General features: G+C 39.3%; 1 protein-coding gene across 1 annotated transcript in view; it reads right to left on the reverse strand.

Moving 5' to 3' along the window:
- Positions 1–22,984, reverse strand: part of TMEM241 (transmembrane protein 241) — a 55,078-nt gene extending 32,094 nt beyond the window's left edge. Inside the window, exons 1-10 of the mRNA XM_036379136.2 lie at positions 22,870–22,984; positions 19,341–19,387; positions 17,539–17,616; positions 13,098–13,179; positions 9,829–9,906; positions 8,453–8,478; positions 6,728–6,779; positions 6,024–6,072; positions 3,972–4,017; positions 2,987–3,022 (exon numbers count right to left, since the gene is read on the reverse strand). Of these exons, the coding sequence (XP_036235029.1) occupies positions 2,987–3,022; positions 3,972–4,017; positions 6,024–6,072; positions 6,728–6,779; positions 8,453–8,478; positions 9,829–9,906; positions 13,098–13,179; positions 17,539–17,616; positions 19,341–19,387; positions 22,870–22,941 (566 nt within the window). The 5' untranslated portion in view covers positions 22,942–22,984. The remainder of the gene's footprint in view (positions 1–2,986; positions 3,023–3,971; positions 4,018–6,023; positions 6,073–6,727; positions 6,780–8,452; positions 8,479–9,828; positions 9,907–13,097; positions 13,180–17,538; positions 17,617–19,340; positions 19,388–22,869) is intronic.
- Positions 22,985–27,021: the final 4,037 nt, after the last annotated feature.

Genomic DNA, 27,021 nt, shown 5'->3' on the forward strand with positions numbered 1-27,021 from the left:
AAATTTTTTCACTAAAAGGCTTTGGAATCAAGGATTGGAATAGGTTGCCCAGGGCAGTGTCTGAGTCACCATCCTTAGAGGTATTTTAGAGACATGTAGGGTTTAGGGACAAGCTTCAGTGGTGGTCTTGGTAGTGCTTGGTTAATGCACTCAATGACCTTAAGGGTCTTCTCCAACCTAAAAGATTGGATGATTCTAAACACTATCTGGCTGTGCCCACACAGCTGCATGTCTGATCTAGGTTAGAAATAAAGAGCTTTAAAAACCAATTGATAATAGTTTTAGGAGGAGAAAGTTGCACTGATACCACACTAGCAAGTTCTTTAATAAATCATAGAATCATACAATCATGCTTGTATAGACAAGACCTCCAATACACATTAAACTGTCCTGGAGGTGGAACTGTGATCCGGTCATGGCCAGAACAGTCCTTGAGAAGGCCTGAGAAGAAGAAGCAGCATATGCCTTAACACCTTCTAAATCACAAAAGTTACTGCTGGGCACCCTCTGACAGAGATAATCCATGTCTACAGTAACTCTGACCCAGAGCTGCCTGTGAGGAGTTAGTGCTCATGCAGAGAACATTCCTTTAGTCAGTGATATTTAAAAGTATTTTGGATTGTTTTCTACAGAAATCAAGTTTGTGCAGTAAAGCTGGGTGTACATATCTCCACACAGCTCTCAAACATGCTGAACAGCTTCATCCAGATTTGGGAAGTGGCAGTGGTCTCTGAGATAACTACATGTGCAGGGGTCTCACACAGAGGCAAACCCTGCCCGTGCCTCCTGCAGCAGGATTCCAGCCCCATTAGACACTGGAGGAGACATGTCATGGTGGTTGCAGACCAGGAGAGAATTTCTGCCAAACTTTACACCCTTTCAAACATCATTAGCTATTTTGACAAAACAAAACTCTAAAAAAATTCAGATGTCACTTATCCCATTGTCCATGGTACTGCTTGTTTTCCCTAGGCAAGATGAGATCCAAATGCTATGGATTGTGAACTTCTCTAACACACAGAAATGTATACCCATACAGACACACAGACATACAGATATACACAGACCCAAACCAAACAAATAAGCATCCAGTTTGCCACCTCCCTTAAGCCACCTGCTTTCCAGCAACTTGCTTTGCACCATCATCTTGTTAGCTACGCTGACCTCTAAGCCTCTTCTTGGGGAAAAACTTTGGATCTTTGATAACAAATCTTTGCTCTTAAACAGATGCTGAAAATAGCCATCTTCCAATTTGCATAAATCCATTGTTGGATTGTTTGTTAGTTTCTTTTCTGTAAAAAAATCAGTTTTAGAGACATATACTGCTGCACCTCACAGTTCCTTAATGAGAAGTTTGTCCCTTTCAAAAGCTTCCAAATAAATTATCATACTTTTCATGCAATGTGGGACTCCTGCTCTCTGCTGGACACAAGTTCACAGACTTCAAAGGGCCAAAATCATGAACTAACAGAGAAACAGCCCAGCCCTTACTTTTCAATCAAAGCTGAAAAAGTGAGACTTTTGGCCAAAATCTAAATTTAAAGGTTCAGGCCTAGATACAATTTTCAACTAAATGACAACTGAGAGACAGTCAGGCAGCTGCCAAATGAAAATCAATTGATTTTACTGCTTGGTTCATGATTTCCCTTCAACACAGAGAGGTAGCTACATCTCATTCCAGACTTCATAGGTTATTTCTGCATGTGGCCGCATATTTGCAAATTCCATTACTAATTCTTCCAAAGTTTCAATAAACACACCTACCCTCTTTGTGCAAAATTGATTTTCTTTGCATTTCATAGTAGATGGAAAACAACAACTGACTTAAACAAGAGCCTACTTCAAGCAAACTGATATCCAGATATTGTCCATTAATGAGGCCCTGGTGAATCATAAAGGCAAAAGCAGAGGCCTGCATGACTTCTTTACAGATATAGGAGATTTAATTGAACTAAGACAGAAAGAGACACAGTGTTATCATATTGACTATGCTCACAAGACAAATGGGAATTGAAGGAAAGCAACTGTCATACATTGGTGTCCCTGATGTACTTTTATCAAGGATCTCTCATGTGGCCAGACAAGAGCACATATCCATCTAATCAAATAGACTGGCACAACTTCACTTTTGTTATGCTTATTCCCAACTTCTGCTCCCTCTTTCACTCCTTCTGACCACAGAAGGAGTTTCTTTGAATTTATTATTCATACTTTGTGTTCCCAAAGGTGACCTTAGGTGTGAACCCAAGAAAAGAGGCACATATTAGATGTGATTTTGGATGGAAGAAAATTGAATCAAGTCTCTAGACGCCTTGCTTGAAATAAAGCCTCACAAAAACCTAACAGAAGCCATGTACACCGAATGTCCTGGTTTGTGGCTCTTTGAAGAAAGGACTGGATTTAAAAAAGCAGGGGGATCTGGTCAGTGACTCAGACTGGATTTAAAAAAGCAGGGGGATCTGGTCAGCGACTCAGACTATTTCACCAGCTACAAAATAACAAGCCACTCTTCTATCTCCAAACCAGAAAAACAACTGAAAGTCAGAATTACTCAATCCCACTAATGGCACTCTGAACAATCAGTTACTGCTCGTGTTCTTTGCACACAGTACTTTTGTAATCACTACCTCCTCTTCTGGCAATTTTGTACAAGTTTTATTTTCTGAAGTGGGGTATTACCAGGGAGTTACTCTGTAAATATTATTTCTGGAAGTGATAGATCACTTGTGCACGTGGTGATTTAAAAATTCATAATTAACACTTCGTTACCTCCTCAGGTGTATATTGGCATGTCCATCTACAACTGCAGCCAAAAAATTCAGCTGCTAAGCCATTCAGCTTAGCACTGTTCTTTCAGTGAATGTCCTGCTAAATAAATGCATTTAAGTAGTGGTAGCCATGAGTTTCTTCAACAAGCCAAGGTTGAAAATGAAAACATATACCACATAAAACCAGCTCTGGTGTATCAAAGACTTATTCATTTTACCTGAATACGTAGTTGATGTACTGTTGGTCGAGGTCACTGGGAGAGGAGGCAAAGAAAAAAAGGTGGTTTTTTTTTAGCAATGCACTTCATTTGGTATAAAAGGTTAGTACATTAAACAGTAATATTCAGTTATGCTGTAATGTTACATTATATTTATTTATATAATACATAATAAGGTTAATATTAGGTAAAACATTATATTATAATTATATACATTATAAAGATAATATAGTAATAATTTTATGAACACAAATAAATTATGTATCAATTAACCAACATATTCATTTACACAGGATCCACACATTATTCTGTTGCTACTGTCAGTAGGAGTTTCATTTAAAGTGAAGATAAAGTGAGACTGATCAAAATTTAGATCCTTTAACCAGAGATGGAAAATGGTTTTGAAATAAATAAACTTATCCATGCATGTATATATACATCACATGCAGTGTCAACATCTCCATCCATAAAGAAAACTGCAGATTACAGACACTGTGAACATGCAATGCCACCTGATTCCAAGACTACTATTGTGTGGCTGCAGTTCTAACATGCACATGGGATTAGCACAAGGTTCCAAGGTGTTTAAGGTACTCAGCCATTCCCATCCTGTGGTAAGCCACCAGCTGCTGAACACTTTTGAGACTGTGTCACAAAGGCAGATACTGACAGATTCAAACCATGTAGCTTTCCACATGAACACAGACTAATATTTCCTCTTAACACCTGTGCCAGTAATTAGGGGTTCTTTTTCCAGGGCTGAGTCATCACCCTTGGATAATACAGTGTTTAAAACTAATTCAGTGTTCCAGTTAGCAGTATAACTATCAATAACCACATGCTGTTGCTACCAACAATAAATAAGGCTCATCTTGCAAGAGAAATCATTAATCATTAACCAGGAGCGGCCCAGCTCGTGCTGATCATGCAGAGCTCCCTACATCACAGTCATCTCTCTTTATGAAACACTAGGAAAACACATTACCTTAAAGATCCAGGTTTCCACAACTTGTGAAATACTTTGTAAGCCCCTGTAATTGAAATGACATGTGTAATTGCCATATCCTGCAATCATTCTGACAAACAACAGCTTGTTGGGCCGTGGTACTGGCAGACATGGAACCCCTCTGAATTACAGTTTAGCAAGGCAGCACAAAGGATTCCTAAACCATGAGTAAAATGAACCTATTGCTTCAAACTAATGGTTTTCAAAGTGTTATCAGCTCTGAGCACAGTCATGCTTCATGGTTCTGCTAGTCCTTCTGAGGACATCTTCTAGCTCACAGCAACAACAAAGGAGAGATTGTGTGTTTGTGCATGGCTTTGTGTGTAAATACATACAGAAAAGTGTCACAGAATGGGTTCTTCAGCCCACACCATTTTGGAGGTAAGTTCTAAGATATATATGATCATCTACATAGAGCTGTCGAGTCTGAGCCATCTTTCCTATTTAAAGTTCTCTCAGCTCTACTGTCTCCAGGTTCTTCACATTCTTGACCCACCCATCTACCTCTTGTTAGCTTCCATTTCTGTCCTGGGTAAAGATTTGAGCACTTATGGAAGAAGTGACACAGCTTCAGGCTCTGTTTTTTCATATCCTTTCTTCCAGGCTTTGGGGTAATTTTTTTGATTCACAGAGAAAACCAGAATATGAAAAGTCAATCCAGTAGAAGACTATGAAATAGATATCCTCAATTCTGCCTCCATTACACAAGTTAAAGGGTAGAACACTCATCCTTTCTGTAATGCTCTCTCTTGATTTACTATGCAGTAAGTTAGTTCATCTCTTTGCCCTCTCTCGTAGCACCTTCATTCCAGCAGATAGGAAATCTAATTACACAAATAACTCCCAACAGCAATAGCAACAACTCTCAAAACCAAGAGAAATGGAAGGCAGCTATATTTTGAGCATAAACATTCTGTTGGCACTTCCTACACATTTCAAACACACAAATGAAGCATTCTGAAGATTCTCTAAGCAATTTTCCACCTCCATGACCAAGCATTGCTTTGCAAATGAGACTCCTTGGCTTTGAGAAAGCAAGAACATCACTCATCACAGCAAAAAAGTATTTGAAGTGGAAAATCCATAGCTTTTACTTTTATATAAATGAGCAAATATTTACCACATGATATTTCTCAAAAAAGCACCAAAACTATTTCTTATTTGTATTTTAACAACATTTCAGATGGGGATCTCTAGACCTTCCTAGACAGGTATACATATAAACATATTACCTCTGCCCTGAAAATTTTACAGTATGAATAGAAGAAATAAAGAAGGAATCATCCCTAATCTGCTGACAAGACTTAACATATGAATGAGTCACTCACTCAGTATATAGGACAGATAAGAATCAAATACAAGTCCCTTATTATCCACCAAAATACTCCAAAAACCAAAAATCTCCTATTAAATATTACTGCTCTTGTTTTCTTCAGATTTTCTAGTCTGACTGTTTCTAGCTTTTCAGGGAACAGCTACGATTTATTCAAATAAACATTGGTCTGAAAAAAAAGACAAAAGAAAACCTGATAAGTTATGCAACTTATTGTTAATTTTTTTTTAAAAATGCATATGATTGCCTAAAAAATTCCAATATTTCAACATCCTTCCTCTGGGACCACAGTCCATGATATTTTAGTATATTTTTGACAGTTTTAAAATAAAAACTGTGTGTGCAACAAAGCTCCAAGTACAAATTATTGCTTGTTTTTTTCATGTTTCTTCTCCCCTCAAAAAGAAGTCTCTCTCAGTAGGCAACCATCAAAAATCAACCTGAAAAGCTTACTGCTGATTAAAATTGTATGTGCATTTTCTCATCCACTGTTAACAGACTGCAATATGCAGTGTGTTCTGTTGTTGTTTTCAACATAAAAGCTATAAAAAGAATGCACTTTCTTATATTTACTGATCTCCATTCTTTCCAAGTGTTTCTTACATATAGAGTCTGAAATATCAGTAAGTACATAATAAAGCTGGTTTCTCCAACACATTTATTCTTCCTAATTCTTTTTCTAGAAGAAAATTACTTACCAAGACAGATCAAGTGAATTAGAGCCCATAAATATCCGTTTGGATCAAACTGCAATAAAGAACATCTACATAAATAAAAGCACGAACATGTAAATATACATATTGCAATTTCCCTGCAGTTAGCTTTGCAAAGCAAGTACAGCAAGTGGGAGCTGTGCTACAAAGAAAGGGAAGATGACTAAAGAAGACTAGATAGACTGAAATTCTTCCCGTCACACTCAGAAACCTGGCATATGCCAATTATGCAGGCTCTCAGCTCATCTCAGCAGGGATAATTCTATTTCAGTTGTGTACACCAGTTTCCAGACTCATCTGACTTCAGATATTAACTGAGGTATCTTAAGCAAGGAAGCAGCTTTCCTAAGTCTCCAAAAGAGAATATCCAATGATTAGATCTTTCCTGAATGGAGCACTCTCTAAAGACAACTAGCTCAAACCTAAGTGATTTGCTGTAAGCACTATTAAGAAGTAAAACTGTGGTTTCCCCAGCCACCACCTGAGCTGTATGTCCACACTGCTCAGAGGTTTTACCATGATGCAAACACAGTAAACCCAGCAAGACTCCAACACAGCAACAGGAAACATTTACAATTCCCTTGCAGGAATCCTACTCTAGCTTACCAGTAAAAGCTGCATCCCTCATATGCTAACAACATGTCAAGCATCAAGGCCTAGCTCAAGCTGCTTTACAAAGCAGATCTCACCTGTGTGTCACACAAAGGAAGGCACACTGCTGCTGCCAGGAGGAACAGCACACTGTGGAGAAGAGAAAGAAGGAAAAAAAAAAATAAAAAAAGCAAGACCAAAAGCTTTCAACTTGCATTTCTACTCCCAGCAAAGTAGAGGCAATTCCACTCCATTTTACACTGACACTTCACTTGTTTAATTTTCTTATTCCATGTTTAAAAAATAATTTCTGCCACCAAAATTTTTACATAATGCAATTCTTCATAACTTGTACACAAAGTTTTATGGGAAGAGAAGCAGCACAAAACACCTCAGAAATGATAATAAGCAAGTTTTCTTTGGTAGAGAATATTTTTCTTCACTAGCCATCTGACTTCCCTAGGCTTTTTCAAAAAGTCAAAACCAGCCAATTTCTGGCTGAATGGCTACCAAAAAGTTCTTTCATTGAGACTAATTGCCTGTTACAGCAAAATGACATTGTTACTCCAGAGCACAGAGCAAAGTGGAATTGACTGGTATACATTGGGAATGTCTTAAGGACAGCACAAGTCCTCTCCTAGTCCACCAACTTAAGCTAAATAAATTCTTAACCTATGGCTGAGTAAGTATTTCTTTAAGCTACAGGGAATACACTGTGGAATTTCTGTGGACTGTCACTATTAATATAACATACACTTGGTTTTGCAGCTTATTTTCCTACTCTCTAAGGGCATGGGAAAAGACAGAATAAAGATTATTTTTTAAATGGTATCCTTGACAATAATCCAGTGGTGAAGACAAGGCCACATAGTCAGATAATGGAAACAACGGGAAGAAATCAGGAAGATAATGCCTCTAAGTACACTAAATAATAACCCAACATTATCCATTCTAAAGTACAGCTAAAAGATTACAGGATGTGGAAGACAGCAAATATCCAATTCTTCAAGGGGATGTAGGGGCATAGAACAGAAATTTTAACACATGACTGGCTGATTTCTGTTTGTCCCTTTCCATCTCATTTTTGAAGCCTAATCATCCAGGGCCACCAAAGGTTGATAGTTGTGCAGTTTAATATCACAGAATCACAGAATCATCAAGGTTAGAAGAGACCTTCAAGATCATCTGTCCCACTGTCAACCCAGTGCCACCATAATCACCCTAAACCATATCCCCAAGTGCCACATCTTGAACACTTCCAGAGATGGTGACTCCATCATCTCCCTGGGAAATTTATTCCAATACCAAACCACTCTTGTAGCGATTTTTTTTTTCTAATATCTAATCTGAACCTCCCCTGGTGCAATTAAAGGCCACTTCTTCTTGTCCCTTCATTTGAGACATGGCAGAAGAGACTGACCCCCACCTCATTATGAATGATTCTAGCAGAAATGGATCTCATTTACCTTTCATTTCTAAGGCAGAGAATTTTTAGCTACTTTCTAACACACTAATTATCTTTCTCTTACTGTTTACAATTACCCACTGAAAGTTCAAACCTTCCAAGCCTTTTCACAAGCATTGTTATGGGTTGTTTATCATTCATTTCATTTTTGTAAGGAGAAAAAACATATCAAACTATTCAAGCAATTGCTAAAAATAATTAAAATATTTAATTACTCTTATGTTGCAACTTAGGCTCACTGCCCACAGGAATGTGCCTTACATTCTTCATTGTTTTGGTGTGCCATTATCTGAAGCAAATACAGAAGCTGGAGCCAAAACAAGTCTGAATCTGAATCTGAGTAGTTTTAAAAGCTTACCTACAGACTTTCAGATGAGAGGTCTGCTGTAAAAAAGAAAGTATGATTAAAACATTAAAATTTAATGATAAAAATGGTAAAACAGTGTTTTCTCCTTCCAAAAACTGGAAAGTGATGACAGCTGATCTTACTGCACCATACACATTAAAACTGCAATGAGCAGCATTCAAAATTTGAGTACTGCTTAGCAAATTTAATTTGATAAAGAAGAATCAAGATTATGGATTAGCCTACTTCACCTTGATTTATATTTTCAGATTACTTACCAGCAAGTAAACTTGAAACCAGACATGAACTTTATATCCGCTCCTCAAACTTGACTTGAATTGTACCAAAACTGTAATATATGCACTCAAATATTGAGTTTTCCTAATTAGGTACTATCTCATACAAACCAATCTTGATTTAAACTCATGAATAATTTTGGTATGAAATTATTCCTGAGGAGCTTTCTGTTAGGCCTGTGTTTGCATTATTCCTGTCTGTGCTTTTGTTTTTAAAGAGAGGAGTCATAAGCTTGTGACATAGAAGGAAAATATGAAACACTTTGACAGGGACACTAATCAGAGGACAATGACACAGGGACATGCCATGGTACACACTGCTATGTCCCTTAGGCATAACCTTAGTGATCTCTTTGGTTTGTTAGATGAAGTAAACACCCATTTATCTGTCTTCTATACAGAAAACAGTTATAATGAATGGAAGATGCCTTTCACAGCAAGCCAGAGGCCACTGTAGAAACAACTTTGTGATGAATGATTTCCCAGTGTTAGCTCACACAACAACTCTGTAGTCAGTTAGAAAAACATTTCAAAAAAAGCCTAAAAAGAAGGCTCCCGAATGGAGTTTGTAAGAAAAAAAAGCAACTCAGTTCTTACAAAAGGGTACAAGAGTTATTCTCCTGACTTTCATAGGGGTAAAATCTCAAGCATTCAAAACAAATTCAAAAATGCCCATTCCTCCTGCATTTTATGTGGAGATGTGACCTATCTGTAATTATACAATACACAAGATCTATTATACTGATTAGATCTAAGGCCATAGTCCTCATTCTTCTCAGCTCAAACAATGAGATTTTTATGTGGGGCATGAGAGAGAGGGAATATTAATTTTCAAAAGCAAAAGATAAGCAGGGACAGCCAGTCTTAAAAATGCAGATCAGACTGGTGATATGTATTTGCAGTATTTCATTAAATAAGGGGAAAGGAAACATCAGCATAGATACTTGTCAACACAAAAAGCTCTCTCAGGGTCTCAGTAATGAAATGCTATTACAGTGAGTCCAGAAAAGTATATGGCACTGATGCCTGTATTAAGAGAAATTAGGTATCTTGTTCTGGGGCAGTTCTATCACAGACTAATAGATCAATTACCTCTTTCTGCACAAACTTCTGGAACCCACAGGTTATGACTTCTGCTGCGTTGTGCACAGTGAGGAACACCGGGATTGGCTGTCATGGGGAGAGAACAAAAATGCTCGAATCAACCCAGAGCAGTCACACACATAGAAAGGGGCACTTCTAGAAACAGCTGTCCCACATGTCTGTGGTTTGGGGTTTTGTTTTTGAAGCTGTAAACCCATGCCACATCACCTGTAAGAGACTTAGCCCGTTCCAATCACTAGCACATGGGCACAGGCATCTTTAAATGCAGACCCCCTGCAGACCTGCTTGCTGTGTCTCCCACTGCTGAGTGCTCAGTCAGTTTGTTTGTACCCAGCTACCCCAGTGAGATTTGCTCCAGGTTTCAGACTCTAGTCCTCCCTCTCTGATCCAGGATCTTCAGCCTCCACAGCAAACAGTTCTCATTTGTTGTCCCATCTCTGTCTGCTGGTACTAAGAATACAGTGTGACTCCTAGCAACAGATTTGTGGGCAAGACAATTTTAGGTGATTGCTTTCAGTTACTGCTAGGAAGAGCTGCCCAAAATTAGGATAGAAATGCAATAGTTCATACACAATGATGTTGAAATTATACCCACTGAGGTATCTGGACACCATCCCAACATGAAATCATTAAGAAACAAACCCCAACGATAACAATAATGAATCAAACACCCATTGCCCCAGGCAAACCCAGCCAGAATTAGTGGTTCATAATACTTCCTCCAAATCAGATCCATGGTCTCTCAGACAGCTGAAACAGAAGCAATTCTCTACTCTGATTAAGATAATCTAAAGACTAAGCCAATTTAGGAAGCAGTATTTCCCCACTCGTGTATGGTATTTAAATCACAGTAGCAGAGAATGGATTACTTTCTCAGTAATGTCCAAACTTTTAAGTACCAGGTGATGTAAGCAGCAAATATCTCTCAAATATGACTTTGCATATTTTCTGTAATTTTCTTTTCTTTACATGTTAGAGAAAAGAAGCCAGATAAGCATTGCTGATTAAACAATTTAAGTCATAATGACGACTAGGGTGGGTCCATAGTCACAACAGTTGCACCAAAATAAGAATGGAAATCACACAAACACAACTGGCATGAAGTTGTTGGAACCAGCTTCACTGGTACTGAAAACCAATTCTCAACCCTGTTGCTGGATAACTGAGAACATAAACCCAGAAGTATTAAACATAAAAGTACTCTGAGCTTGACACAGTAATAGGAAATACAAGAAATACCCATAAACAAGGAAAGTTGACAGCAGAATTTACATTCTTCCCTTTGTGAAAGCAAATTTGTTGGGTTTTTCTTTCCTCCCTTCTGCTTTTGGCTCTTCCAAATGTGTTTTGGAGCCAACAATGGCTCCAGTTTGCCTAGCCCACTTAACCTTCTCCATATGTCTATTGCCTTTGATGCAAGTATTTCTTAAACTTGTGAGTGGGTTTAATGCTTATGAAAAGAAAGGTTTACTGGTTGGGCAGGGAGGGTGAATACACTCTGAACAAATCTGCTCTCATGGCTCTGCATAATTTTTTAAATCATCACAGTCCAGAGCTAAGCAGTCCTCCTCCAGTTCTAGCCCTGAATCCTTGATCTGGGGAGATTGCCAGCACCTCTAGGAAGAGGCACAAGTAAAGATTAAAGTTGTAGCTTTGCCAGTATACAGGAGTGTTTGAAAGTGGTTCCCCTTGGATTTGATAATAAAAGTACACATAATTTCTGTTTTAGAAATAAACCTACTTAACTAAAATATGCTGTTGAGAGGAGCCAATTCAGCTATGAGTTTGGGAGAGTCCGCTTTCATTTTCATTGTGTCATAAAATTGTTGTAGACAAAGTTATTGTAAGTAAAGCTTCTACATAGGATTGAATTTAGCCCCACTGCAATAATAATTATGGCCTAAGACTGCTTTTCATTTTGTCTTGCCTTGTAAAATGGCCACAGAATTAGATCTCTAAATCCCCATTCATGTACAACAAAAGCCATTAAGAAATGTGAGATGCTCCTTAAGAAAGATTTGGGATACAAATCAAAACCCTTCACAGCCCTTCTGCCACTCCAGTGCAGTTCACTCATGAATGACCAGAGCAGGAGCAGGAGGTAAATACAGTAACTTGCAGGATGACCAGGAAGTTAAGAAGAAATAACAGAGAGGATGTGATTCTTAACTTCACCACCCAGGTGAGCAAGGAGAAAAGAGGCTGCTGCCAAGGCTCTATTGGTGCTTCCAGACAGGGCTTTCCTTATGGGACTTTGTTTACCTTACACTAAAGAAGGCAAGTGGAACTTCCTTCGACAAGGAAGCAAGAGGAACTAAATGCAATCACACTGAGAGAGAACTGATCTGGGAGCATGGGGCTTCTGAGCACATGCCTTCCCAAGATTATTTGTGTCCAAGATAAGACCCCCAACCTTGCTTACAAGGAAAAAGACCTCCTGTTCTTTTCTGCTCTATCTCTCTACTGGGATTTTCAAGGGATCACTGCACTCAGAATCTGGTAAACCTTTTGATCCTGCTTAGGGCTGAGGAGTTGAGAGGGGCAAGTTGGCTCTGGAGTTACATTAAGATGCATTGACAGAATGCAGAAGGGAACTAGTGCAGGATCTGAACTTGCAGACTGCACAACAGCAGCAAAATATTGCTATTTTAAAAAAATAAATGCCACCAATTTATTTTACTTTTTTTAGAGAAGACTATATAATTTAGGCATAAAGCATTCAAGTTTCATGAAAGGAGATTTGACATTCTGTAAACATTTGGTGAATTACTGTGATGCAAATGAATCCTAAAATGGAGTAATCTAACCCTTCCCATAATCTCTTTCCAACTTTCTATTTATTTTTTCAAATCCTGCAAAGAATCAAAACCTTCTCATTGAAATAGTCTTCATCAGTTTCCTGGAAGATTTCCCACAGATCTCACAACCCCATTCCTGCTTATGCAAAGTTACAGCTACTGATTTCTTCAGCTTCCTCCCTACCTGTACAATTCAGACCACTGAGGATCAGTTCAGTAAAACACTAAGTACTCTGTAGAGATGCTGAGTGCTTCAGACTGTCACAGAGATGCTTTTTGATGCTTAGTAGAACTGGACCACTGCATTAGCTCCACTAACAATGGATCTATTATTTAAAGTCCTCCTCCCTCCTTCTCCCTCAACCCAGGAACAGCATTAAACACCATGTATGAAGGAAATGGTCTTTGTTTATAAAGTAGAGGTAATAAAGAGCTGACTTCTACTGGTTTGTTTCTTACCAATCTAGACAGTGCCCTGGAGCCAGCATAAATAATGCCCACAAAAAGTACTGATGCAGGAAGCCATGACAGGATTTCAGACCTGTGAAAGCAATTAAAATCCCATTATTTCACCACATTCTGTTTACAAATAGAAAGCAATAGTTGCTTGCAAAGAATGTAATAATACATATATATGTACATTAATTTCAAACATTTGCATGTTAAAGTCAGTATCAGATTGCTCAGTATTCTTTCCATTTACTAAGGAGTCCAAATTAGAAATTATTCATTTTGTCTAATCCAAGAGAGGAACTAACTGCCGATATATTTTCTTTGTTTTACTCTTTCCCTGGCTCCTCTCCCTCCAAAATAGTGTTGTTTTTTGGTATTTCTCCTCCCTTAGAAATTATTTCCATTGGTATTAAAGGAAAGACATTTAAACTAATTTCCTTGATGTTCTGTGAAAGGAACAAAACCTGACAAATGAAGGCATAAAATGGCTCACTTGCACAGACAGCACACATTTTTACTATCTACAAATACACTGGGCCACCCACACATTCATTTCTCAGCCAGATTTACAAAGAGATTCTTCCTAAAGATCAGATTGTCTCTGTGGAAGCCTATCTCTTGAGATTTCCTAATCATATTCCTTTGACTAAGCCAAACTCCTAGAGGCAGTTTGACAACTAATGGAGGAATGAAGTCATCAGATTGATCTGATTAATTTTCTTTTAGCCATGGTTACTGCTGTAGGGTCACATTTCAGTTCTGAGAAGGGGCTTCAGAACTTGCGCCTCTCCTATTTTTGATCTTGTTACTTAAGGGAAAAAAAGGATCAGGTAGGTGGTAAATTTCAGAGAGAATAATGTAAGGTTTTTGGCAAGGGAAGAAAGCAGTAGCTGTGAGGTAAAGGCCTGAATCAAGGGCTTCCCAGGACTGAAGACATGGCTGCCCCATTCACTCTTCCCAACCTTGGAATTAAAGTGGAGAAAATGTTAATGGGCAGTGCTGGTTCTCAAAACAAAACCAAACTGCTTGTCCTCAAAACAAAACCTAACTCCTTCGTTTGCATTACACTTCCAATTAACATGTACAACTTGAATATAATTGTAGATACTGGTACACCAACACATTTCATGGAACACAAGAAAACAGACCACTAAACAATGAAATCAGAACAGTACAAATAAAGATAAAACATACACAAAGATTAATGTAATCACAGACAAGGGAAAAACCATAAATGCCATATTTCCTCTGTTATTATACATATAATTTTCCAAGACAACAAAAACCCAGGGTCACAAAAATAATGTTTAGATCCTTTAACTGGCATAAATATTTGCCCTGGGTTTTCTTGAATAGTTTCCATAAATTTTTATAAAAACACTGTTCCTTTTGAGGTTATTGACTTCAACTGGAGTCTCATCAAGTCCAAGATCTAATACTGTCATACCTCATTACCAATGAATTCACATCAGACACCAACAAAAATAAGCCTGCACTATTGGAACAGCAATAAATTGAAGAAAGGGGGAGGGAAGAAAAGAAAGTGGCTCTGGGAAGATAAAAGGAACACACGATAAAAACCAAATTTTCATTTAGAACATAAAAATACCACTCTTTCATGTTCCCCACCACTAAATTGTAGGAATCCCAAATATGTCTTCATCTCCAAAGCAATTCTGTGAAGTGCGATGGAAAAGGACTTCAGATGCTTTTTCCATGATGTAAGGGTAGAATTTTATGCTGCCAAGTGGGAATTTCAGGACTGAAAAAGAATGCACGGATGTTTGATGTAACGTGTCAGCATCAACAATCTGTCTTGTATGTAAACCAATTAGCAGCTTCTCCTGTTGGCAACACACTGATGTACATGCAAAGTAGGAAGAGAACTGATGAGTTTGTGGTTGTTATCGGGCTAAATCCAAATCCCATGATAGGCAATGGGTAGATTCCCCCAAACAACACATAAAGAAAGGCTCTGAGCTGCTGCTTAGCTATGGGTGAAATGCAGCACTACAAGAAATGCCAATCAGAACACACCAGACTTATGTGCCTACAAGGATTAGGCAGAAGCCGGGCAGCAGACTGGAAGCATTATGCAGATGCTGCATGTTCCCCTGTGCTCCACAGAGCCCTTGTTTTGGATTAAAAAAAAGCTTTGCAGACAGTCAACATTTGCTGTAAGGAAGCAAAGAGAGAAAGTTCCTTATAGTATGTCCTGGGGGGAAGCAGAGGCAAAGCAGGTTGTCCATAAAACCTGAGTGAGATTACTCTAAATAATAAGTTTTTATTTGGTCTTTATAGTGAGGTTAGTTTTCTGGACTTTAGACAAAGGGCAATGATCTCTATGTAATAACTTAATTCTGCTGAGACACTTTGGGATAACATGAACTGGCTCAGAAAGTATATGAGATCAGTCCATGTGACAGAAAAATTGAGACTTTGTGGACATAAACAAACAAATGGATGGCAGTTTATTATTTGAAGCATTTGAGACTGAAGACTGGCTATGATACTCCTAAGTAGCCTACACATAGGCAAAACCCTGCCCTCTAACCAATAGATAGATTCAGAGACAGATATTTTGTAAGGGGGGATGGAAATGTCCATATCCCAGTAGTAGCATTAAAATCACCTTTGCATGTTATGCTTGTTTGTTTGTTTATTGATGAGTTTTTTTCTTGGTAATGCTTTGGAGGTTTAGAGGGTTCCCATGTTTGGGTTTTCAGGCTGCTTTTTGTTTTGGCTTTGATTTTTTTTTTTTTTTAATACTGGAGATGTTACAAATCTACCTCTGCAAAGCAATAAAGCATGTGCCTAATCTTTGTGAAGAAAGGCAGGTTTAAACTCACGCTTAAATAGCTGGATGAATTATAGCCAAAACATGTAAATTAATTCTGCTTGTTCCATTCAGTTTATTCTAGAACAGGTATTCTGTATTAATCAAGCCAACGAAGAGGTTTCTCAAGAGGGATTTCAACCCCTTTCCCTACAGTGTGCTGACATCTAGTGGCCTCAAGTCTCCAGGGTCAAAAGATGAACTAATTTTTCATCCAAGCCTTTCTTATATAAAAACAACCTCTTCAACATCAGTGAATGGTTCTTGTCCTCTATTTTCTTTAATGTCTTCCCAGGTTTTGAAAAGAAAAAAAAATATTTTCCAAGCTGGGAAAAAAAAGATTCAACTTCTTCAATTTCATGATTTAAAGCAGAAGTAATCATTAGTGTAGAAAAGCTGAACTATAAAAGGACATTACTGATGGCTGTATTCTTCTAGACTGTTTTGTGATGACAAAATCTGCATTAAAAATATAAATTTGATAATAATATATATATGTATCAGTAACTGCCAGTAAAGCAAGGTTTGGACTCTAATCCTGTCTCTGCCAAAGTCACTGACAGCTTTTATGATATCCTCAGTTTATTGCAGCTATAAAATAGGAAACTGAATTCTGTTTTCATTTACGACCTCACTTATATTTCCGTAGTGATGTAATCACTTGCATGAGCAGGAAAAGAGAACACAGCCTGGTTTTTCTGACATACTCACAGGATTTCATTCCAAGTGAGGAAATTCAGTTTTTCAAGCCAACTGTCTGAATGTCAAACAGAAAATTCATCAGTTGTCACTTATTAATACAGAATCACTGAGAAAAAGTTACATTAGAAGGGGTGTCTGGCAGTCATTTTGTCCAAACTCTCCCAGCTTCAGAGTCAAGTCACATTACTCAGGTCATTGCCCAGGAAGGTTTTTAGTATCTCCTGAGATGAAGATCCAATGATTGCTGTGGACATACATCTTCTAAATGATACCATTTTGCACAAAGAAAAAGGTGCTGCATTCCATACTGCAGAATGGATCCACCTGAGCAGAGTACAGCATGATGACTCTTTTGAATTGCGCTGTCACACTCAGTTCAAGCAGATGATCTTTGTCAACAAAGCACCATTTAATTTGGAGTTTTATTGTTAACATCAGTTAGGAAAAGGCAAATGGTCCCCATTTATGTGACCCAGCTCTCAGAAAAAGGCAGATCACATTTATAGACTTCACAGCCCTGAGGGTTTTGCAGAAGATTGTGTCAATGCTCTTAACTAACATTACCAAGGTTTCTCTTACAATACTAAGAAACAATCCAGGGAAGAAATTGTTTCTTAGGGACAGATGTTTGGATAAGACATCCTTATTGTTTTCACTATGGGATTTTTGGTTGTCTTACCAAGGTTAAATTAAATCCACTTTATAAAAGTAGTTGGTTTAAGTGTGTCATTGAACACCCATTTAACTAAAATGTGAGTTCTCTTCTACATCTGTGAAGCAGAACACCCACACCCCCACATACATCAAACTCTATTTTAGCCAGTTCATAACATCCATGAACAACTTAACTATGTTGTAAACCAGCTACAGAAAATAAGTATTTGGCAGATACCAAAAAACCTTCAGTACCTTGAACACAAGTTTATCTCCACCCAGCCCAGCTTCCAGGAGATGTGAAGCAGAAGTCCACCCACCAATGTTTGCCACCTGAAATAGAATGACACTAGGAAATAATATGTGAGGCCTAGGGTATGTGTGCAGACAAGTTAGAATAAGTAGCAAGTAATGCACATCGATTTCTTTTACACTTTAAAATAAGCTATCAGCTTTCTTCTTCCTTAAGCTAGTAGTTTTAAGAGAGGTGTTCCATGTTCCTTGGGTGAAAATTCTTGAATATCTAGTACAGTTCAGACAGAGACACTGTATTATAATGTTAAATTACATTAACATCCATAACAGATATAGAAGTGGGCTTATTTATGACTCCCATTCATTGCAATGCATTTAAGCAATTATTTAGAATCTTTCTCACACATACACAAATAAACAAATATTCACCCTACGCAGTACTAGTGCATAGTGGTAAATATTCAATGCTACTATCACAACTCACTTCACCTTTTTTTAGATGAAGAGCACATGAGAGCTTAAAAGCCAGGTTTCCCTGACATTTGCTGCAGGTTTGACTATGCTCTATCCCAGCTAGTGGTGAAATCCCATCTGCTTCATTGTGAAAAAATTCCTCTTGTCTCAGGTTTAAAGACAGAAGTTCGTGACAGTTTCAGATGCTAAGGACTATGCAGTATAGTCTTAGTTTATACAGGGAACAAAACCAAGACAATGAACAGTAAGAGCATGAACTGAGAATTACATCCTTTTCCTCTTTGCTCATCTGTCACAGGTCTAAATGAAAGTGACACTTTCAGTGCATTTCAGTGCCATCTGAGCCTCTAAAAAAATCCAAGGAAAGGTCACTTTTAAAAGCCAGAACTTAGGGGAAAACATTAAGATGTTAATATTAAGATATTAAATGCATTTCCAAATAATAGAAAAAGGTAATTACTGTGATAACGCATATGCGATAAGGCAGTTGCTTGCCATTGAATTACACTTTTCTGCTGATTTACGTCTATTTTACACAAATTACATAACCCTCTCCCCATATGATAAAATCCTTGTGCAAGAGACAGTCTCTGTGTGTGTGCCAAAACTGAAGAAAGCATTTACTGCATATCTAAATGAGCTGACTAGATTCAAAGTGGAGATTCCCAAGGCAATTATTCCTAGAGTTGATTGTAGTCCTGGGACTGCAAGTCAGGCAAAAATGTAAGCCGTGCTAAGCAGCAGAAGAGGAAGTAAAGATACCCAGTGTCTGCAGATTTTAACACAAAAATGGGGGAAGTCTTGGCTCCAAGAGGCCAGATTTTCACTAAATGTCTCATCAAGAGCATTGATGGTATATACGGACATTTGTCAAAACATTAAATTTCTCATTACAGTAATTAAGATATGATAGTAATTCATGAGGAGACTTACAACCAAGGCTAAGCATGAAAAGAGGGAACATGGTATTTGTGAATGCCTAAAGAGGGTTTCAAGGTTGGTTTTCTCTAGCACAGCAAAAGAATGCACTATAAATGCACATTTTCCACATTTTCCTCTCTTCTAAAGAAAAGAGGTTATACTGAAATTGCTACTTTTCTATGCTGATTTTAAGGAAAATGAGAAATTATGGACTCTACGTATCTCAATTACATCAACTCCATGATGTTTAAAAATTAACCAAGACACATTAATGAATGCTTTATTAAGGCTTCATGAAGGATGTTCTCTAGGCAGCAAAAGCCAGTAAGAACAAGAAGTAGTAAAGTTAGTTTAAGCATGGAACAGCAAGATGTTAAAAAAACCACAATTCTTAAAACCATACTTACCCTTGAAAAAGGGTAGGGTAGGTAAATTGCAGGACAGACAGGACATACTGGAAAATAAATAGCAAATTAATGGACATCAAACACCGACTGTTCATAATATTAACAAACAATCACAAGCTACAAAACAAACACAAAAAGTTCTCATTTTGCTTTATTTTGGTAGAAAAGACAAAAAAATGTTTAGTAATTTCACTTGTTGTGATGTATTTCCTGCCCCTTCCTTCACAGGGCTTCACTATGATCTCTGAAGTGCTGGATAGGCCTAAATCTCAATGAACAGCACCCGGGCTAAGTTTCACTTGAGCTCATCAGGAACACTTTAGCTCTCAGGAACTTAATGCTGTCCAGCGAGCTCCTGCTTTTCAACAAACAGCTTTGGAGATTAATTTTTCTTGCCTGTATAAGAACCCAAGTAGAACAACATTTTTATTATTGAACTTTCAAAGAATGTTACCAACCCGCATTGAGGCCAGGAAGGAAAATCGCTTTGTCTAAACCCAACTCTCTTGTGACCCTACAAGCAGCAGTCCTGAGTGTGACCCTTTAAGCTCTCCTGGACCACAGCAGGATGCAATCAGCATCCTCCCTCTGAGTGGGACACCTCTCAGAGCCAGCTAGTTTGCTACACTTGGAAGATCTCTGAAGGACGATGATGGATCCTGGGCTGACACCAACCACTACTCAAGACTCAATCTTTTGCTCATAAAGAAGATGCAAGGACAAACAAAGTGAGTACTTCACTGAATTTGAGGGCAATTTTTCCTGGGTATACCTTGTACATGTCCCTTTAGGTCTGAGTGCCTGTGAATGTGGATATGCTGTAGAAAATTCATTATGAATATATTATGTAGAAAATTCATTATGAATTCATTGCTTTCTTTGATTCTTAAGTACATCAGGTTTATAAGTAAGATAGTGAGTCACTGTCGTGCCTATATTAAATTCTATATGAATATTTTGTTAAATTGTTGAAATTAAGCTTTTGATTAAGAGCTGCTATGTTTAAGTGCTGCTATAACCTTTAGACTAAACCATTCATCAAATCTGGGGTTAAGTTTGGCAAGTGAGTCCACTATGAATGCTGTGACTCAGTGTCTTATTCCCTTCCCTGTTCTTATTTCCATGCAGATAATTTTTGGTTTATTGATTTTTAAATTGATTTATTTTAGTTTGATTTTCCTCTGTCTGCTTTAACCATCTAATAGTGATGGCATAGATGTAATGATGTAGTAATGCAATAATGATGTAACATTGTAATAATGTAGTATTGATGGCAGTAGAATGAACCTCACCAACAAACTTTATTGTGATTTCACTTTAATATTAATCTGCTTTTGCCCATCCCTTTGCTGGTGATTCTCTGAGTGACCTAAATCACTCATTCATGACACTTCCCAGGCCAGAACTGCTGGATGCTGCCTCAGTCGCTGTGGAAAGTAACAGACACTAAAGGACATGAGGCATGGAGTGGACATACTGAAAAATGGAGAAGGCTGTCATCTGAATTGCACTTTCATTTTCTGAACATAGTCCATACATCACACTGAATGGAAAAGGATTAACAGGAACAAAAAGCCATGAGCACCAGTCAATTAAAATCATATCATACCAAACAGGCAATCTTTGGCAGAACCAAGAGCAATAATCTAAACATAATTGTCTCCTTATGGCTAATGTATCTTACAGATTTAACATTCTGCTTACACATTGTGTAAAATATTAAGCAGCCCATAAAGCCCATTAGAGATGTAATACATGGGGGTAAAAAGCAAAATCTGTGTCATTGCTTTAGCCTGCTTTGTCTGGGCCTGCGCGTATGGATGCTAATGTCTCTTCACACTAAATATGTATATATGCAAATGTGAGGCACAAATACATGCCTTCCAGGTCTAACAATTTGCCATGATGAAGTATATAAATACCACTTCTGCAAAGGAGAAGAATGATTGAAGCTTCCTCAGAGGAAATGAAAGGTACCTGCTGTTCCTTCCAGGAGCCAGCAGAAACTGTGAAGGGCAAAAGGAGAAGCTGAAAGATTTCAGCAGAGAGAAAAAAACTGTGCTGAGCACCTTGCAAGGTCCAGTTTTCAAGTTTGTGGGGTGTCACTAATAAGCTGGTATCACTATACAGAGACAAGGCATGTTGATTCACAACAGGTCTTTTTACATGTACAGCTGTCAGAAATGCCATGTGCATTTTAAATCAGGACAATCAACCTACACATCTGTACCCCTACTTGCATTTGCACACCACCTTCAACAACTGAAAGGTCTATATTCTGGTTATATTATACTTTATTACACTAAAACCTACATGCAGGTCTGAAAGTGGAGGCCCTATGTCAATGTCCCTATGACCTCTCCTCAATCACAGTTAAGCCAAATAAATACCCTTCCCAATCCATGATGCAACCTAGAAGCTCTTTTAGCCCCTTTCTATTTAACTAATCACTGCTTCCAGCAGTCTGTCAAATCAAGTGCATTATCTCTTCCCACAACTTTGTTTCATGTCTGGATTTCAGTCTACTCCTGAGCATCCTTAATGGCAAATGTATCTTGGAACCACTGGCCAATGCCCAGAAAAGATTTCATTTTGAAATGAAATGCTGCTTTTCTCTAATCCTCCCTCAGAATATTCATACCCTGATTGTTTCACCAATATTTTTTTCTTTCAGAAATCTGCACCAGAAATACAGACACGCTCTCTGACAAACAGGATAGCACGGAGTAGTTACTCTAACTCCTCCTCCCAGAGTGAAAAAACTACTTTCAAACTATGCTTAAATTATACAATTTTATTCCCAATGTGGCCATCTTCAGCTTACTTCTTACACTTAGACACTTCAGCAACACTAATATGAAATTGTTACACAGGGGAAAACAAAATCCTTGTCCTTAATTCGTCTGTTAATTAAGTAGTCAATGGAACAAAGTTGCCATGGAAGTTAATATTTGTTTCACTTCTAAAATAATACTTTGAATATTTCACATTTTCCCCTTGGATAGTTGATATCATTGTTCCAGTTAACAGATCTTGTGGGAATGAGTGCAGTTGCCATACACCCGATAATGAAATTTATACAGCATCAGCGATACTTTCAGTGCAGCATAACTTCTGGCTCTATAACACTCCATTCATTGGAATGATATGATGTCAACCTCCTTGCTCTCCTAAACAAGACAATACTGGAACTCATTTGTCGTGGAAGGGTAAAGCTGTCACACACTGAGCAAAACGAAACCGGCACCCTATCCGCAGTTTGGGGAGCACACAGGGATGGGCGGCTGGCTGGAGCGTCACGGACTTTTTCACTCCTGGGGTAGTCCCGTCCGGGAAGGGCTGGTCCTCTGGCTCTCCCTGAGCAGGGCAGGGAAAGCACAGGGCACCGTCTTTCTCCTCCTCCCGCCCCTGGATCCTGCACTTCCTGGCCCCCGCTCCCGCAGCCGCGGACCGGCAGCCAGCGCCCCCGCACCTCCCTGCGCCCCGCCCGGCCCGTCCGAGTGCGGGGCGGCCCCGCGCCCGCGCTCACCTTGTTGGTGAAGCTGGAGGCCAGGTAGAAGAGGCAGAAGGCGAGGCCGCCCGCCGGCCTCTTCAAATACATCGGTCAGCGCGGGCGCGGCGGGCGGCGGCCATCGGCCGGGCCGGGGACACGTCGCCTCAGCGGGCGCCGCCTCTGCGGGGCCGCTGCTGCCGCCCGGCGGCCGTGCCGGGCCCGTTGCGGCCGGGCCGGGCCCAGGGCGGCCGGAGCGGCCGCAGCGCCGCAGCCCGGGCACAGCTGCGGCCCAGGCGGCACCGCCGAGCAGTGGCCGGCCGGGGAGGGAGGACATTGTCCCCTCTCCTCTGCCTTGTGGGACCCCAGGTGGAGTGCTGCGCCCAGCTCCGCGGCACTCGGCACGGGAAAGACCTGTTACATAAAGCAAGTCCACAGGAGGGACACAAAGTTGGTCAGAGGGCTGGAGCACCCACCGCTCCTGCGGAGACAGGCTGAGAGAGTTGGGATGTTCAGGCCGGAGAAGGAAACGCTCTGGAGGGACCCTACACCAGCCTTTTAGTACCTAAAGGGGACCTGTAAGAGAGCAGCAAAGGGACTTTTTACATGGACATGTACTGGTAGGGGGAATAGCTTTAAAGTGAAAGAGGGCGGATTTCGACTAGATGTAAGGAAGATGTTTCTTGTGGTGAGACTCTGGAACAGGTGGTGGACACACCATCCCTAGAAGTGGTCAAAGCCTGGCTGGACGGGGCTCAGAGAAACCTGATCTAGTTGAAGACGTTTAGCAGGATGCCCTGCCCTGGAATGTGGTCAAGCAACTTGGACAATGCCTTATTTACAAGGCTATTAGTCCAGTGGTGACTAAAAGAGGGCATCAAGCTGGTTTTGGTGATGAATTATGACAACACCGGTCTGACACATCAGCCTCAAATTAGCATCCTGACAGTGAGGTAAAGATTTGGCAGACAAGCTGCTAAGCTGACCTGGAGATATATGAGTGGCAGTCAGTCACTGTACACTATAAAAGTACAGTCCATTTACATATGGTTAGGTTCTTCTACCATATCCTTTCTTGGAGTGTGTATGAAAATTCCTCCTTTGCGTGGGGACACCCCTCAGAGTTAGTCCTTAAGGCTGAGTGAGAGATTTTGCCCATGGTCATTGGTATGGGTGATTAACATCAATCTCTGCTTTAATAACTATTTCTTTCTGCTAGTTTTATTTAGAATTGCTTTAATATAGTTGCTTTGATAGACTGCACTGTACCATCCTATCCTAGTGGTTTTATCTTCTATAGTGTGTAGCAAATAATTCTGAGTAAGATCTCTTTGTTTAATAATTTATCATAATAAATCATTCATTTTTATATAAATAGACCTGGTTTGCCGTCATTTATCCTACAGGACAAAGTTGTACAAAAGTTCAATCACACCTCTATAATTTCTTAAACCACTGACAGTCTGAGGCTAAGATTGGATTCAGCTGCACCTTGGCTCCTCTCTGAGCAGGAATATATAAAGCAAGGGGGTCCTTTCTGCACCTCATGGCTCAATGGGAGGACTTCCCTAATAAATTTTGTCTGAAACACACTCATGACAAGAAGCCACTGTTTATTGCAGGGGGCTGGACTAGATGGCTAACTTTAAAGGCCTCTTCCAACCAACTATTCTATGATTCTATGATTCACTGGTGATGTGTGAACTATAAATATCCCAGGCAGGTGAAAAGAAACGCCCTGTCAGGTCATGGTTACTGGGTGAACTTTTATTATGGCCTAGGTAAGCCTTGTTTTTCCCCGTCCTGGTATTAGCAAGGCCCTATCTTTGCAGTTCTTACCTTGACTTTGTTCAGGTAACACAAAGTACAAGGCCCTCTCTGTACACATACACCCTCTTTTTAGAGGACAGAGCAAAGCAGCATAAATAAGGAACTTTATTTATGAGCATGGCTTAAACTAGGGAGGGAGGGAGGCACTAAGTGGTCAAATCCACTAAATGAGCCTGTCTAACCTGCTATGTTTAGCCTCAAAAGACAAGGTCAACAGAGTGCAACAGCCAAACAACTGACCAAGATAAATTCAAGTATTTTGGCACATCAGACGTGATCCTATCTGGTTTTTAAGGTGGTGGTCCAACACAGACATCATTTTCCAGTGCTGAAATGTTTGGTCCATCCAGGCTCATGGAGATCACTGATGAGCCACTGTAATGGATGTGTTAGAGATGGCAGGGTGAGTGATACAGCATTTCCACTTTGCACAGCATCTGTTTATGTACAAATGTCAAAAGTGTATTTGGCAAACAAAGGCACACTTTGCATTGTGCCACAAATTCAGCTTGTAAAGCTTTAAAAGAGAGTAAGTAAAGTTTATGGATATCTACAAAGACTAATGTAAGCATGCAGTAAGAGTACCTTTGACTTTTTATTACAGTAGGGTATCACTTTCATGCAAAATATTACAGTGATATCTCTGAGCTTTTTGCAGTATTTCTTAGTACAAGTGGGAGACTGGGGCAAAGATGATATATTTTCTTACAGCCAAATACAGAGGCAGGTTTGAATTCTTGTATGCCACTTACAGTGAGGGATTAAGAATGAAGATGTAAATTTCTGCTAATGTTGTTTATCAGGACTGAGTTGTATTACGTACAAAGTAATCACTATGCAGCTTTGGAATTATTTTGATAATATGAAGGGATGTTTCTGCTCTATCTAGATTTTTAACTATTTTTATTGGGAGGTATGAACGTGTCGCAAATTATTTTGTTTACACATCATTTCACAGAACATTTCTTTTTAACACAATTCAGTTCAATGCTTGATCCATTCATATGAGAGGTCATGGGATCAAGGCCTAATCAGGAAATATTCAAGAGACTAAAACAGAAGACTTATTTTTGAAAATTAAAAACTTCATAACAAGACATAGGAATATATAGTTACTGTTTATGTCTTTCTGAATCAAAACCTACCAAAACGCATTTTCTTAATCAGTGCTTTTACAGCTGTGCAAGAATAATGATTTTTCCCAGAGCAGCAGGACATTGCTTTGATATTCTGCTCATATATAAAGCTGTTAATTTTAGACAAAGAAGATAGAGGGAGCATGACAGTAATCTTCATACCGCAAAAGGCAATTGCAAAGGAAAATAAATAATCTCTTTCCACCAGGGCTAAGTGCAGAGAGGGTAAGAAACATGCTGGTACTGCATCACCAGACAAAGCCACTCTTGCCAGCATTTGGCAGTGCTGTGATAACCGATGAACCTGATGATCTTAAAGGTCTTTTACAACCTAAATGATTCTATGATCCTAAAATGCCTTTGTGGCACAAGCCTGTGTCATGCCTGCAGGTTGTGTGTTACAGCCTGGGTCCCTACCCTCTTCCAGATGGTTTGTCTTTTAGCTAGGAATTTTCTGGGGTAATGAACCCTGGAACAGTGTGTCTTAGGAGATTGTAATGTGTTACGTCATTTCAGGTTGCCAAGGACAAATAAGAGGAACTTTGGCCGACAAAGCTGATTCTTGCATGGCTGAGAATTGATATGGATGGCCTTTACTAGGCCTGCCTGGCAGTACAGGCTTTGCTAGATGTAAAACAGGGAACTTACTCCGAGGAGGCTGGGGCATGCCACAGAACCCCTTACAACTTCTGCCCTTGCAGCCACCCAGCTTTCCAGGCTGGTTTTCAGGTTATCAATAGTGACTGTGACAGCACAGTTGTCTGACTGCAGACAGATACCTTCAACAGATGGTGATAAGCCAGCGAGGGGATTTCTAGGCATTACTTCCTTCCTTTAAGGAAACTTGACCAAGTAGACCTAATGTGTCATAGCACAACATTATCCCATTGCTGCTGTCCTGGAAATAGGGCACTTTAGTCACAATACTATTTTCCAGATAAATATTACATATAAAATCGAGATGTAAAAGGCAGCAAGTCACATACAAAGTATTTCAACTTATATCTACAGTGACTTACAGGACTGGGATAAAATTAATTTGTTTGCTTATGGTTTGGTTAATTTGTTGTAATTTTTTGTGTTCCTTCAGTTACTTCCTGTAATAAAAACAAATGCCAAATATTTCATTTCACAGAATCAGTTAGGTTGGCAAAGACCTCTGAGACTGAGTCCAATCTATGACCAAACACCAAGTAGACTAGACCATGGCACTGAGTGCCACATC

This window comes from Molothrus ater, chromosome 1, assembly GCF_012460135.2.
Source record: "Molothrus ater isolate BHLD 08-10-18 breed brown headed cowbird chromosome 1, BPBGC_Mater_1.1, whole genome shotgun sequence".
NCBI lineage: Eukaryota > Metazoa > Chordata > Aves > Passeriformes > Icteridae > Molothrus > Molothrus ater.